We start from the raw sequence: 13637 nt of genomic DNA on the forward strand, positions 1-13637 counted from the left end.
TTGTCTCCCCTCCCCTCTTCCCCGATGGCCTGCACTCACACTGCATTTTGCCTTCCGAGTCTGAACACGCTTACGTCATTGATTATGCGACTGTTCAGTTTAACACAGTGGATATTGCTTTAGTTATATCCTGTTGTATTTTTATTCGTTTGATATGCAATGACGCACAGTCATTGGGGTCTGATATTATGAAGAGATTTAGCCATCCTTACAGTACACATTAACTTCCCTGAGAGTGCATAAACAGCAAATGTTCATTTTGGGGGGGAATCTCTCTTTAACACAATTGCAAGTTCATTGATCTAGTTAGTGCGCTGTACAGTCAGTGTGTGTGTGTGTGTGTGTGTGTGTGTGTGTGTGTGTTTGGAAGTTGTATTGAAGGTTTGTAATGATGTCTGCAGCTCATCGATTCTCAACGGGTCTTGAAGAAAGTAGCCGGCGAGGGTCTGTCACCACCGCTTTATAGACCCTCAACAAATGATTTGGAGTAATAGACATAATCCAATAGTGCAGAGGGCATTAGAGACGCTCAACATGACACTCCTGCAGAAGTTACTCCAAACCCGCCGAGAATCCACACACTCTATTAGATTAGATATTATTGGATTTCCAGAACATACACTCCGCTCCTGTATGGACTATTATCCCCATGTGCAGGAGAAAACTGGTTAGAAACTGTTAGTAGTGTGTCTGATAGGGGTTAAAACACCTTTAGCACAACTTAGGCATTATAAATATTAAACTTAGGCATCATAAATATTAAACTTAGGCATTATAAATGTGCATCAATGTTTAGTCATTCCCCAGTGCAGAAAACGTAGAGAAAATCATTGAATTCAGCAATAAAAATAACAGATCAATATAGAATTCTGCACATTTTACCCTTATTTGAGATGATTGTTTACAAATTGCATATATTCTGATAATAATAAAATATAGAAATATACTATTATACAGTACAATCTGCTTGTATGTGCACTGAAATAAATGATTCATTGGATTTACTTTAGTTTTTTAGGGGTAAGTGCTTGCAAACAATTAATATGGGCTGAATTTAGACAAATTACGTCAGGGTATACGCAGGAATCCTTAAGGTCATTTCAATACTTTTTTAAGACTCTTTAAAGACCTTCTCAGAATATTTTAAGACCTCATCACCACTTCAAGTTGTAATCAGTATCAAACCTTTAACTTAATAAACAGTAGCTAATAAACAGTTGTAGTTAAATGAATGAATGGAGCACAACCATGCAACAGAACTTAGATAAGCTCGGAAGAAACAAACCTTGAAAGAATAAATTATGTTGTTGTTTTCAGGTTTCACCCACTGTTTAAACTCGTCTTTCTCCAACCAGGAGTAAACATACTTTCCTATTTTGCCATCTGTTTCGCTCTATGGTTTCGCTACATGTGCAGAGCATCGTATCACCTTCCCACGTTTGTCGCAAATTACGTGGCATCACCCGGACAGTGGAGCTTGGTCTGACGCACCCCGGCCTGAACCAATTGCATGGATCAAGCATGCAGTTGTTAATATTAGGAGGAAAAAAAATATATATATATATATGCTTTTTTTGGAGTCAAACACTTTGGACAACGCTTGAACAAAATGTAAGACCTCATAAAAACTCAATTAAGACTTTAATAAATTTTAAGGAACTTAATACATTTTCTCATAATTGATTTTTCAACCTTTAATACGTTTTAAGACCCCGCGGACACCCTGTAAGTTGAACATTATTACATTTAATTTGTTTCTTTAAACTGATTGCAACCAGTAACCTTAAATAAATTCAATGAATTCTTTTTTCTGTGTCTATGTATGTCTCTGTAGGTGCTTGTCTATTTAATTAATCTTTTTTGTTTAATAACTTTTTTGATAACTTATTTTTATTTTAATCAGATTAAAAACAATATTGGGCAACATGGTGGCTCAGTGGTTAGCACGGTCGCCTCACAGCAAGAAGGTCGCTGGTTCGAGTTCCAGCTGCGTCAGTTGGCATTTCCGTGTGGAGTTTACATGTTCTATCCAAGTTGGCATGGGTTTCCCAACAATCCAAACACATCGTATAGTCTGTGTGTGTGTGTGTGTGTGTGTGTGTGTGTGTGTGTGTGTGTGTGTGTGTGTGTGTGCGTGTGTGTGTGTGTGTGTGTGTGTGAGAGAGAGAGAGAGTGTGAGTATGGGTGTTTTCCAGTACTGCGTTGCAGCTGGAAGGGCATCCGCTGTGTAAAACATATGCTGGATAAGTTGGCGGTTCATTCCACTGTGGTGACCCCATGAATAAGGGGACTAAGCAGAAGGAAAATGAATGAACGAATAAAAAAAAAATTTCTGCTTGTTCAAACTACTAAATAAGCAAAAACAACTCTAATCTTGAGATTTGTTTTGAGAAAACTTAATTGTTTTAGTTTAAGTTAACCTTATTGATTTGTGTAGGGACAAAATGAATGAATTGTGTGGAACCCTGCATGTTTTTTACAGTGCATTATAAAAACTAGAATAAATAATAAAAAAAAGGTACGTAGGTCCCTAAAAGAGTTATTAAAGCATTTTGTTTTCTGACATTTGAATCATTCCTAAAAACAGCTGCACATTTTCATACTTCATACATATTTAATATGAGCTGAATCAACACTGGGTTTTAGGGAGGACAATTTAATTGTTTTATGTTCAATCCACTGAAATTTGTAAAAATAATTCAGCTAACTTAATTGATTTGTGTTGGGACTACATGAATGAATTGTGTGGAAGCAAGCACTTATTACAGTGAGTTTGTAACTTTATTTGACATGTTTACCTTTCAAAATATAATGTAATAATTACTTTTCATAATAATTAGTTAATTTTATAGTGACATATACATTATTATTAATCATTATTATTTGTGAAAAGTAACTATAACTAATTACACACTCAATTTTTTGCTGCTTGTTCAAACTACTTATTTAAAATAAGCTTAATCAACAATTCTTGAGTTTTTAGGGGACAGCTTAAGTGTTTTATGTTTAAATAAATTTGTAAAAACTATTAAGTTAACTTAATCAACCTGTGTTGGGACAACATGAATGAATTGTTTGGAACCCAGCATTTTTTAGTGTACAGTTTTTGGTAAAATTGATTTTACTTTTTAATAAAGTTTAAAAGAAGGATTTAAATGAAATAAAACATTGTGTAATTATCTAAAATGTGTAAGGGTCTATCTACGGCTGCATTTACACTGCAGATCATAATGGTCAATTCCGATTTTGAGACTATCTGATTTTTTTTGCTGACCTGCTTACATCACCTTTTAAAAGTGACTCGTATCCGATCGTCTATATTGGTTACGTGGTGAACATTGCGCTCTCTCGCTCTCATTAACATGCTTAAATACCTGTGCTATATGACAATATAAAAGCTGTTTGAGTCCTCGTGTATGAGATTTAAGGTTTTAGACTCTGCTGAAGTCTGTTCTGAAAAGAAAGTATCAGAGTTGACGTCATTCGCTATGGTTTTTAATGACGCGCGACTCACATTGAGAGGAGAAAATCCAATCTACCTGCAGACGCGAGGTCACAGATCCGATTCATATCGGATAAATTTCCACATATGAACAAGGCCTGAATCTGATTTGAGTAAATCGGAATCCATGTGATTTGTTCCTACTTACATGCACATGGGCCATATCTGATCTGTGCCACATGGGAAAGAAAAAAAAAACAATCGCATTTGAGTCACTTGAACAGTGCAGTGTAAATGCGGCCTATTAGTCCTATGACGGAACTAACAGTATGGGTGAAGGTTAAATGTGTGTAAGCCTTTTTAGCACATGTGAAAAGAAATATTTTTATTTGTTAAAACTTTCCAGCTCTGAATTTAATCTGACTCCAATTTATTATAATTTGAATTTAGTTTCATCCAATTCAAGCTGATTACCTTGTAGGTTGTGATTAGGTCTAATTTAGATCGATTAACCTAATAAATCCTTATTTTCAATTAATGGTTCATCGTTTATCCGAAGTCGCTTAGAGCCAGTATGCTTGCCAGTTCCATCTGCTCACGGACACATCCTCGCCACTTCTGGTTTTTAGATGGATATAACTGTAAACTGTATATAACTGTAAATTAAATTCCTTTAAGTAATATTAGGCCGCCTCATGCTTGCTCAAACAAAGAAAGTTTGATTTAGCCATCATACTTAGCACATAATGCTGTGCCCATGCTCCATCCACAGAGCCTGAATGTATGACTATACCTGGTCGTAGGCTGCGGAAACATCAGCCTAAACAATCTACTAGATTTAAGGGATTTCAGGAGATATTAGAGTTAAACAAGAATTTTACATTTATTTACATTTATTTGTTTAACATTTATTACATTTATTTTATTTTATTTTATTAACATTCAATCAAGATTGTACAACATCAATTACCCAAAGATTCACTTCAGTTCATTTCAGTTAGAAATTAATACCTGACCATGAATTATATTGCAGCATATAAGTCCTGATGCAGAGCTCAGGTATCTTGGCTACAGAATCCCCTAGACCCTTCTGCACATTTACCTGAAATTCTTATATCACCATAAATTCAAGACAATAAAAGCTTCAGCAAGAACCTTGCCTGGTCATAAGTTGATTTGATGACCATTTTCCCTGGAGTGGAGCATCTGGCAAAGATCTTAAGTCAAAACCCAAATGAACTGATATAAGGGCAATGTAAAACATTACAGTGAAATTAAGACCACTTTACCAATCACACAGAGACATTTAAAATGACCCCAAACATGAAAATAGAGCCACAAGATTTGCCATATTAAAAACTTAGACATTCTGTGTGGAGCTGCTCCGGTGGACAAGGTAAAATCCAGGGCAAAGAGGGGGGGCTCAGGATGCATGATTGAGACAACCTGAACAACTAGTTTCCTAGCTGATCTTCTCAGATTAGAAAGTTTATTGTTTTAGTGCCTGACCATTCTCGTGGTCGTGTCTCGTGTGGAGTTCCATAACAGTTCTCAGGGTTTAATATTATGGAGAGATATAGCCATCCTTAGAAATGTATTTACTGTCACCTTGTTTGAATTAATTGCCCTGTATGTATTACAACATATAGCATATACAACAGAAACGGAAAAAAATGCAATGGTAGGGAGCACTGTCAAAGTTGAGAAGACCTCTGTTAGTTGAGAAGAGAACTAAAAAAGCAACAGCTGTTCAACAAGACAAGAGAAAAGACACCTTGGGCCAAGATAAAGATTTAAAGCCGCTGCTCCAGACCGTTCATATCGGTTATGTGAATCTTTCATATTTGAAAGACCAGATTACTGGAGCAGAAGTCAGATTTGGTTCAATAGTCATGGCTTTTTGTGTTCAGATATAAACCAGCTTGAGTGATGTTAGCAGTCATTGAAAACCTTACAACAATCAAACTGTAACTTTGAAGTAAAAGAGTCATTCTCTATGTTTGTAGCTCTCATTACATAACCATCTCCTGTTTGAGAAAAAAAAATCTATAACAAGAGTCAAACGAAAATAAGGGATGTGCAAAAGTATATCACCTCTTAATGGACTAGTCAGTGAGTTATGAAAGGCTAGTTGGTTTTGTAGAAGTCTGCTGTAATTAGGCTGATTCATGTCCACACATTATGACAGATTCTTGCGTTCAATAACAGCTCAATGAAGCACAACGGAGACGAACAGAAGAGGTCTCAAGAAGTCTTAAAAACTAGCTCCAATAGAGCTGTCCTTTAACTGCACAAAACTATAACAGTCCCCACAAAATACAAAGACCAGCAGATTATACACAACAGATGACAACAGCAGAAGTTTAGCTGCAATTGTCTTCAAATGCTTTGCTGAAAATTGTGAATCTGTTACACAAGAGGGGTTTGTGGTGACTGCAGAATGGATTACAGAGCTTGAATTTAGGAAGAGAACTTCAGTTCACTGGAGAAGTCACAAAAATACAAATAAAATATAATAATTATTCTAATATTAAATGAATTAAAATGTATATTTATTTCTATTTAATATATTTGCTTCTTGTTGACCACACAAAAAAACATTATCTGAAAAAAAATTGAAATATGTAGTTTATCTGTGCATATTTATGTTAATAAGAAAAATTAAAAAGTTGAATGACAGAACAGGACAATAAAAGGAGGGAAGGACAGACAGACAAAACGTTAGAGGGAAGGACAGACAGACGGGCGGATGGACAGACAGATAAAATGTTAGAAGGACGGACGGATGAATAAAATGTTAGAAGGAAGGACAGACAGACGGGCGGATGGACAGAGAGATAAAATGTTAGAAGGACGGACGGATGAATAAAATGTTAGAAGGAAGGACAGACAGACGGGCGGATGGACAGACAGATAAAATGTTAGAAGGACGGACGGATGAATAAAATGTTAGAAGGAAGGACAGACAGACGGGCGGATGGACAGAGAGATACAACGTTAATAGGACGGAAGGATGAATAAAATGTTAGAAGGAAGGACAGACAGACGGGCAGATGAACAGACAGATAAAACGTTAGAAGGACGGACGGATGAATAAAATGTTAGAAGGAAGGACAGACAGACGGGCAGATGAACAGACAGATAAAACGTTAGAAGGACGGACAGATGAATAAAATGTTAGAAGGAAGGACAGACAGACAGGCGGATGGACAGACAGGTAAAACGTTAGCAGGACGGAAGGATGAGTAAAATGTTAGAAGGAAGGACAGACAGATGGACGGACAGATAAAATGTTAAAAGGATGGACAGATGGATAAAATGTTAGAAGGAAGGATGGACAAATGAATAAAACATTAGAAGGACGGACCGATAGATGGACAAATAAAATGTTAGAAGGAAGGACGGACAGACGGATGGACAGACAGGAAAAAATGATAGAAGGAAGTTCGGATGGATAAAATGTTAGAAGGAAGAACGGACGATTGGACAGACAAAACGTTCCATGAAAGTACAGATGGATGGATAAAACGTTAGGACAGAAGGACGTATGGATGGATGGACGGATAAAGTGTTAGAAATAAAGACAGATGGATAAAATGTTAGAAGGACGGACAGATAATATGTTAGAAGGAAAGATGAACAGATGGACAGACAGATGGATAAAACATTAGAAAGACAGGTGAACTGATAAAACGTTAGAAAGAAAGACTGACAGACAGATGAAACGTTAGAAGGAAGGATGGACGGACAGACAAATAAAGTGTTAGAAGGACGGATGGACAGATAAAACATTAGAAGGAAGGAAGGATGGACGGATGAATAAAACAATGGATGGATGCATGGACAGACGGATGGACAGATAAAACAATGGATGGACAAACTAAAACATTAGCACTATAGATAGAAAGATATATAGAATGATAGAATGATAGATAGATAGACGGATAGATAGATAGATAGATAGATAGATAGATAGATAGATAGATAGATAGATAGATAGATAGATAGATAGATAGATAGATAGATAGATAGATAGATAGATAGATAGATAGATAGATAGATAGATAGATACAGACAGACAGACAGACAGAGAAAGAACGATAGATGGAACAAATGATAATTAGACAGACAGACAGACAGATTGACATGGATGGATAAATGAATGAATGGATGGATGGATGAATGGATGGATGCACAGCGACAGAAAGAACACAAACAGAATGCAGGAAATTGATCATCTCAGAAAGCACACAGTCTCTCACAAACTCCAGCATTTCTAGAGGACAATGCACACACACACACACACACACACACACACACACACACACACACACACCACCGCACTAAAAAAAGGCAGTTTGGCACAGCGGCCTCGGAGGGAAGCTGCAAGTGTTTGTCAGGGTGATGATGCTGAATCACTGGCCAGACAGCGTCTCTTTTTCTATTAGTTATCTGAGAGATGCTGAACTCCAGGGAAGCGGACGGGTGACGCAGTTTCACTCCCATCATTCTCCCTGTGTGCACTCGCTCCGGGAGCACACCAGATTAAGAGACGCAATTAACTGTCAAAGACAAACAAGTCACGGGCAAAGACAACACTCGTGAGATTGCTCCATAAATTCCACCGCAAACAAGCCGAGCAGGTTAGCGAGGGATGCTAATTCGCTATATTCGGCCCGGCAGATGAAGGATGCTGCAGCTGTGCCCTTTTGTGGTTACATGACTGATTATTTTCACATTTGTGTCAGATAATTTAAGCGTAGAAATGTAATCTACTAGCACGATTTCATATGAGGCACAGTTGCTAACCGCACATTTAGGTTTAGCAGACACTTTTGTCCAAAGCGTCTTACAAGTAAGGAGTCATTCAGTGATACACACTCAGAATGAATAATATTTTGGGTTGGAGTGTGGTCCTGGTTTTATTCACAGGGGTTCAAGGTGATCTTGGAAAAGATGGGTTTTTAAGTTGCCAAAACTTCCATTTAACAAAGAGAAAGCTGAAGTCATTGCATTTGGGAAAAAAGATGAGGTTCTCAAGGTGGTTCTAAAGGTCAAACAAAAAAGTTAAGGTCAAGAATCTTGGTGAGTCAGATCTGAATTTAAAAAGTCATGTCAAAGCAGTAAGTAAATCAGCATACTATCATCTCAAAAACATTGTAAGAATTAGATGCTTTGTTTCCAGTGAAGACTTAGCGAAACTTGTTCATGCTTTTATCACCAGCAGGGTGGATTACTGTAATGGACTCCTCACTGGCCTTCCCAAAAAGACAGTCAGGCAGTTGCAGGTCATCCAGAACGCTGCGGCCAGGATTCCACTTTGAATTAGCATTGTGTATGAAATGTGCTATATAAATAAACTTGCCTTGACTTCTCATTTGAATAATAGCATGCATCATTTCATCATGATAATAATATCTCAATTGTTTGTGTTTGCAGGAACCATGGTGAGCAAGGACGCTGGCAAATGCATGCTCACCAACTCTGAGTCGGACTCGGAGGCGACGGCGGTCTCTATGGCCCTGGAGGTCAAAGGCTCATCGGATGAAAACCGCCATGTTAGAAAGCGGAATAAAGCCCTTCAGGTGCGCTTCAAGGACATCTGTGAGGCACAGAACGAACAGGCCGCTGCTGCCCGGGGAGGAAAGCCGGTCTACAAAGTGGCGTACCGCAAGTACATGACCGTCCCAGCTCGCAGATCAATCCCCAATGTCACCAAAAGCACTGGAGTGCAAACTTCGCCAGATCTGAGGAAGCGCTACCAGACTTTTCCATTTGAGCGGAAGAAAGGACACACGGTCAAGCATGCTGCTGCGGTGGAGAGCTGCAAAGACCAGGACGACGGTTTTGTTATTGATGTCAAAAGGGCAAAAGCAACCGAGGCGAGTAGAGAGTGTGTGCCCTCACATAATGTGAGAAAAACAAGAGCATTAATGCACACAAACCAATGTGTCGCGACTATTGAGCAGCATCCACAAAGCAGGGACTGTCCAGAAAGAGCAGACGGATGCTCAGATGCTTTGGTTCTTCCCTGTGCCACAGAAAGAACCATGGTGGACAATTCGGACTATCAGATCTGTAGTGTGAGAAGTAAACACAGTAAGGGCTTCCAGAGAAACTCTGAATCTCTTGATCGCTCAGGCAAGCTGCAATTGCTCAACTCTGAGGAGAGCGCTGGGAATATTCTCCAGGATTCATCCTCGAAAGTGACGGGACCCATCGCTTGGAACTCCCTCACGCAGGTGGAGTGTTTGGAGAGTCCGTCCGAGCGCAGCAAGCGCAAGAAGGCGCTGCAGCTCAACGGCCTCCAGTCACAGACTCTGCCGAGGGCCAGTTGCACAACGCAGGTCCAGTGCCACACGGGAACGCTGTCAGCTCGCCCGCTGCGGGGCATGGACGAGGCAGCGACAGTGACTTCTAAAGCAGTTCCAATGCCCGCACCTCCATGTAGGGGTGGCACGGGAACAGGAACCGTACAAACGGATAATGAGGCTTGCAAGCAGATAGTTCCTGTCAATCAGGATGGGGATGTTAAGGCACAGCTGCAGGCCATGGAAAATATGATCAGCTCCAGCCAGGAAACCATCAAAGTGCTGCTGGGTGTCATTCAGGAGCTGGAAAAAGGAGAAGCTCATAGAGAAGGGTAAGATGGTGGAAATTAACCAGCGTGCAAATGAGATCCTGGTACACAAAACCAATGATAAGTGCCCACTTTTGGAAAATGAGATTTACGCAGTATCTGATAGATGAATAATAGGCTTTCTATTGTTAGGACAGGATAATATTTGGCTGAAATACAACTATTTGAAAATTTGGGAATCTGAGGTTTCAAAGAAAATCATGCTTAAAGTTGTTTAAATTGAGTTCTCAGCAATGCACATTACTAATCACTAATTGAGTTTTGATATACTTACACAATTCCACCATGGAACATGATCTTTAGTTAATATTGTAATGATTTTTGGCTTTAATGAATTGTGACCCATGCAATGTACTCAAGGCTGATTTTGTGTTCCAAGGTCACAAATGGTAAAAATGCTTATCGGTGCCTATAAAACATACACAACTGATTTAAAGTGTGCTGAAGCCACAATGTAGATTTTTCTAAACATTGAACTCAAGAATAACCTATGGATCTGTATGCATGTAGGGTAACAAGAAACTATTTCAGCACAGAATACATTTCTTAACCTATAAATTGTACGATTCTCAAACTGACTGCTTTAACAGGCCTATTTAGAATGAATAAGCGCATCTTTGGTTGACTAACAAGACTTTAACAGCAGCACTCTTTTTCATCTGAATAAGATTGTGCCAAGCAGAATAGCATTTTACACTTTCCCAGACATCTACAACTCTTGAAAACTGCAGAGTGTTGAAAGCACCAACAAACCAGAATGCATATTTTTGAGGGGAAAATTGAGGTAAAGATGGATTGCTTTGGCTTTAAATATGCATTTATGCATGGAATACAAGAAACTGTTTCAAAATTGCTTCCACAATGTTTGGGAGTCAGTCCGACTTAGTGTTTCTACTCAGGATGACTAAGTCGGTTGATCTTTGGATCTTTTGGGTTGTTTAGAGCAAAACTACACCAAGCACTTGTTAAGACCACACAATATTCAGAATGCTGATCTAAAGATGCGTTTACACTTGGTTTAACTAAACTATGACACAGAAAACATTTCATTAGCCACACAATTATTTTAGCCATCAGGCGGCCCAATTCCAATTCTATTTTTTTTTTTGCTTTACCCCTATCCTTGGCCCTTGAAACAGAGTGTGAAGGGGAAGGGTTTCAAATTTTACCTCTAAGAAATGGGATAGCACTACAGCACCTGCAAGAATTATTATTATGGATCATAGATAGCGAAATTTAGCGTTTTTTAATCTTTTTTTTTAAAGCATGATGGTAAAACATGAACACCATTATGAGTGTATTAAAACATGTGCATGCTTGTTGTAAAACTTCGTAATAATGACAAAATACTAATTTGTGCATCTCCTGACTTCCATATGCAGCCAAGCTGCCATTGTAGATGGTGTATTCATTGTAGATGGTAATTTTTGTACCCCTTGGTTTCGAGTGTGGTCCAGAAAAATCTCAGTTTCAAGGGGCATCCAGCCCTTCCCATTAGCCCTACACCTTCAAGCTAAAGAGAATTGAGGCACCCCTACCCCTTCATGTGAACAGGCAAAACGATGGGTAGGGGGAAGAAGAAGAGCTAAAGGGTAGAACTGAGATTGTACCTAAGATTAATTGGGAAGGATTGGTGCATATTTGCTTGGTTAGCAAGTTTTTCATAACAGCAGTGCTTCATAAAAAATGAATTTGTGCCAACAGAACTGCACCAAGCAGAATTGCATTTCCACACAGAATTCCTCAATCATTCATAACTCATGCCAGCTGCGATGTGTTGAAAGCAAAAACAAGCAATAATGTACATTCTTCAGAAAGCAGGAGTAGGGATGGATTACTTTGGTTCTTAAAAGTGAGAAATCACAGAAATCACAATCACGTCCTATGCATGTTTCTCAAACTAAACTCTATTTAATGTTAATAAGAGCATCATTACTTTGCAGGGCACGAAATTAATCTTTTTTCTTGGTAGCACTGGTGCTCCTAACTTAAAAGATGTAGGCGCACCAGCCAAAATTTAGGCAAACCCACCAAAAATCATTAGCAGTGTTACTACAAGTTTTATATTAACATTTATTGCATTTGAAATCAACACTTATCAAAACTAAGAAACAAACAAAAAATTCTGCATGCGCCCACCGGCCATACACGCACTGCTTGACGTGAATGAGATGAACTGAATTAACAATAATAACTGTGCTGTTCTCTCGGGTGGTGTCTGATATTGCACAGATATATATTGACATATATCTTATTAATTGCATACGTCATCTTAATACCAATAACAGTCTTTTCAGGAGCTGCAATATTTGTTTTATATCTCAGTGAATGCATGCTCTTTTGTGATGGTGAACGCACGACTGACAGCATCGTGATTATTAAATGAAGGATTAAACAACGCTAGAACATCTCGTGCTTAAAATGTGTAGATGTGGCAAACACTCCACCCCACTGGCTTTACGGTGAATGGCTTTAGTCTTTTTTATAGTAGACTTTAACCTACTGGAAATCTTTTATCCAATCTTCAAAAAGTATAAATGGTGGATTAACATTCACCACATGATCACTAATAAGATGCGTCATTTTTTGTAACTTTAGGTGGTTTCTAAAACTAAATCTGTTAGTGTTATTTTAATTCTCTCGTATCCAGACCTTCACATTTTCGCGGCTGTAGTTTCTTGTCACCTGAAGAGTGACTGACAGCTGATATTAACCAATCCATTCGCTTTCTGTTCTAGAGCAGTGGGTCAATATGAAGAGCTTGAAGGCGGGGCGGGCATTGCGGGATTAGCTTACTTCAGCAAGTTGAAATGACAAGTCTGCTTTAAACCATTCCTGAGCGCTGCGTTTGGAATGTTTGGTGCAAGGATGCATTCTGCGTGAAGTTCTCCTAATAAGTATGCGGTGAACATTTTGCAGTGAAAACTGGTCACACGGCAACAATTTTATGCAATTGCACAAATGCTCCCAAATATATTTTGAGGTCGCATAGATAAAATTTTGGGCACATAAGCAACCAAAACAAACGAAATTTCGAGCCCTGCTTTGTGAGCAAAATTTTGAAGACAGTTGAATCAGTTCTCCCAAACATCCATAACTCAAGCAAACAATGTAGTTTAGGTTTGTCCAATTAAGTGATGAAGAATGATGGATTCTTTGGTTGCTGCATTTAAAGAAATATTCATTCAAAACAGAAACATGTGCTTTGCGGAACTGTTCATTTCTTAGTCAGACTGCTAAAGGTCTAATTGAGACAAAAAAGTGCTTTTCTTGTTTGTTATCAAGTCTTTAAGGGCAGCCCTCTCTTATAAAATGGAAAGGTTCCAAAAGAACTGCATTTCTTCACAGTTCACCTAGATATTCACAATGCACACCTACTGCAATGTGTTCAAAACCCCAACAGACCACAATGCATATGTTTCAGAAAGCTGACCTAAGGATAGATTGTTTCAGAGTTGCATTTATAAATGGGAAGAAACTATTTTCAAAAGTACCAAGCATTGTTTGAGGGTCAGTCGACTTATATAGTAGGACTAATTTGGATTGAGAAGTTAC

The 13637-nt window shown here is 38.5% G+C and overlaps 2 protein-coding genes across 3 annotated transcripts in view; one reads left to right on the forward strand and one right to left on the reverse strand.

Moving 5' to 3' along the window:
* dock1 (dedicator of cytokinesis 1) overlaps positions 1 to 13637 on the reverse strand; it is a 927369-nt gene that overhangs the window by 263315 nt on the left and 650417 nt on the right. The window lies entirely within an intron of this gene.
* LOC130238983 (inhibitory synaptic factor 2A) overlaps positions 1 to 13637 on the forward strand; it is a 99242-nt gene that overhangs the window by 21677 nt on the left and 63928 nt on the right. Inside the window, exon 2 of the mRNA XM_056470104.1 lies at positions 8882 to 10085. Within this exon, the coding sequence (XP_056326079.1) occupies positions 8887 to 10085 (1199 nt within the window). The 5' untranslated portion in view covers positions 8882 to 8886. The remainder of the gene's footprint in view (positions 1 to 8881; positions 10086 to 13637) is intronic.

The sequence above is a fragment of the Danio aesculapii genome, chromosome 12 (genome assembly GCF_903798145.1).
Source record: "Danio aesculapii chromosome 12, fDanAes4.1, whole genome shotgun sequence".
Lineage (NCBI taxonomy): Eukaryota > Metazoa > Chordata > Actinopteri > Cypriniformes > Danionidae > Danio > Danio aesculapii.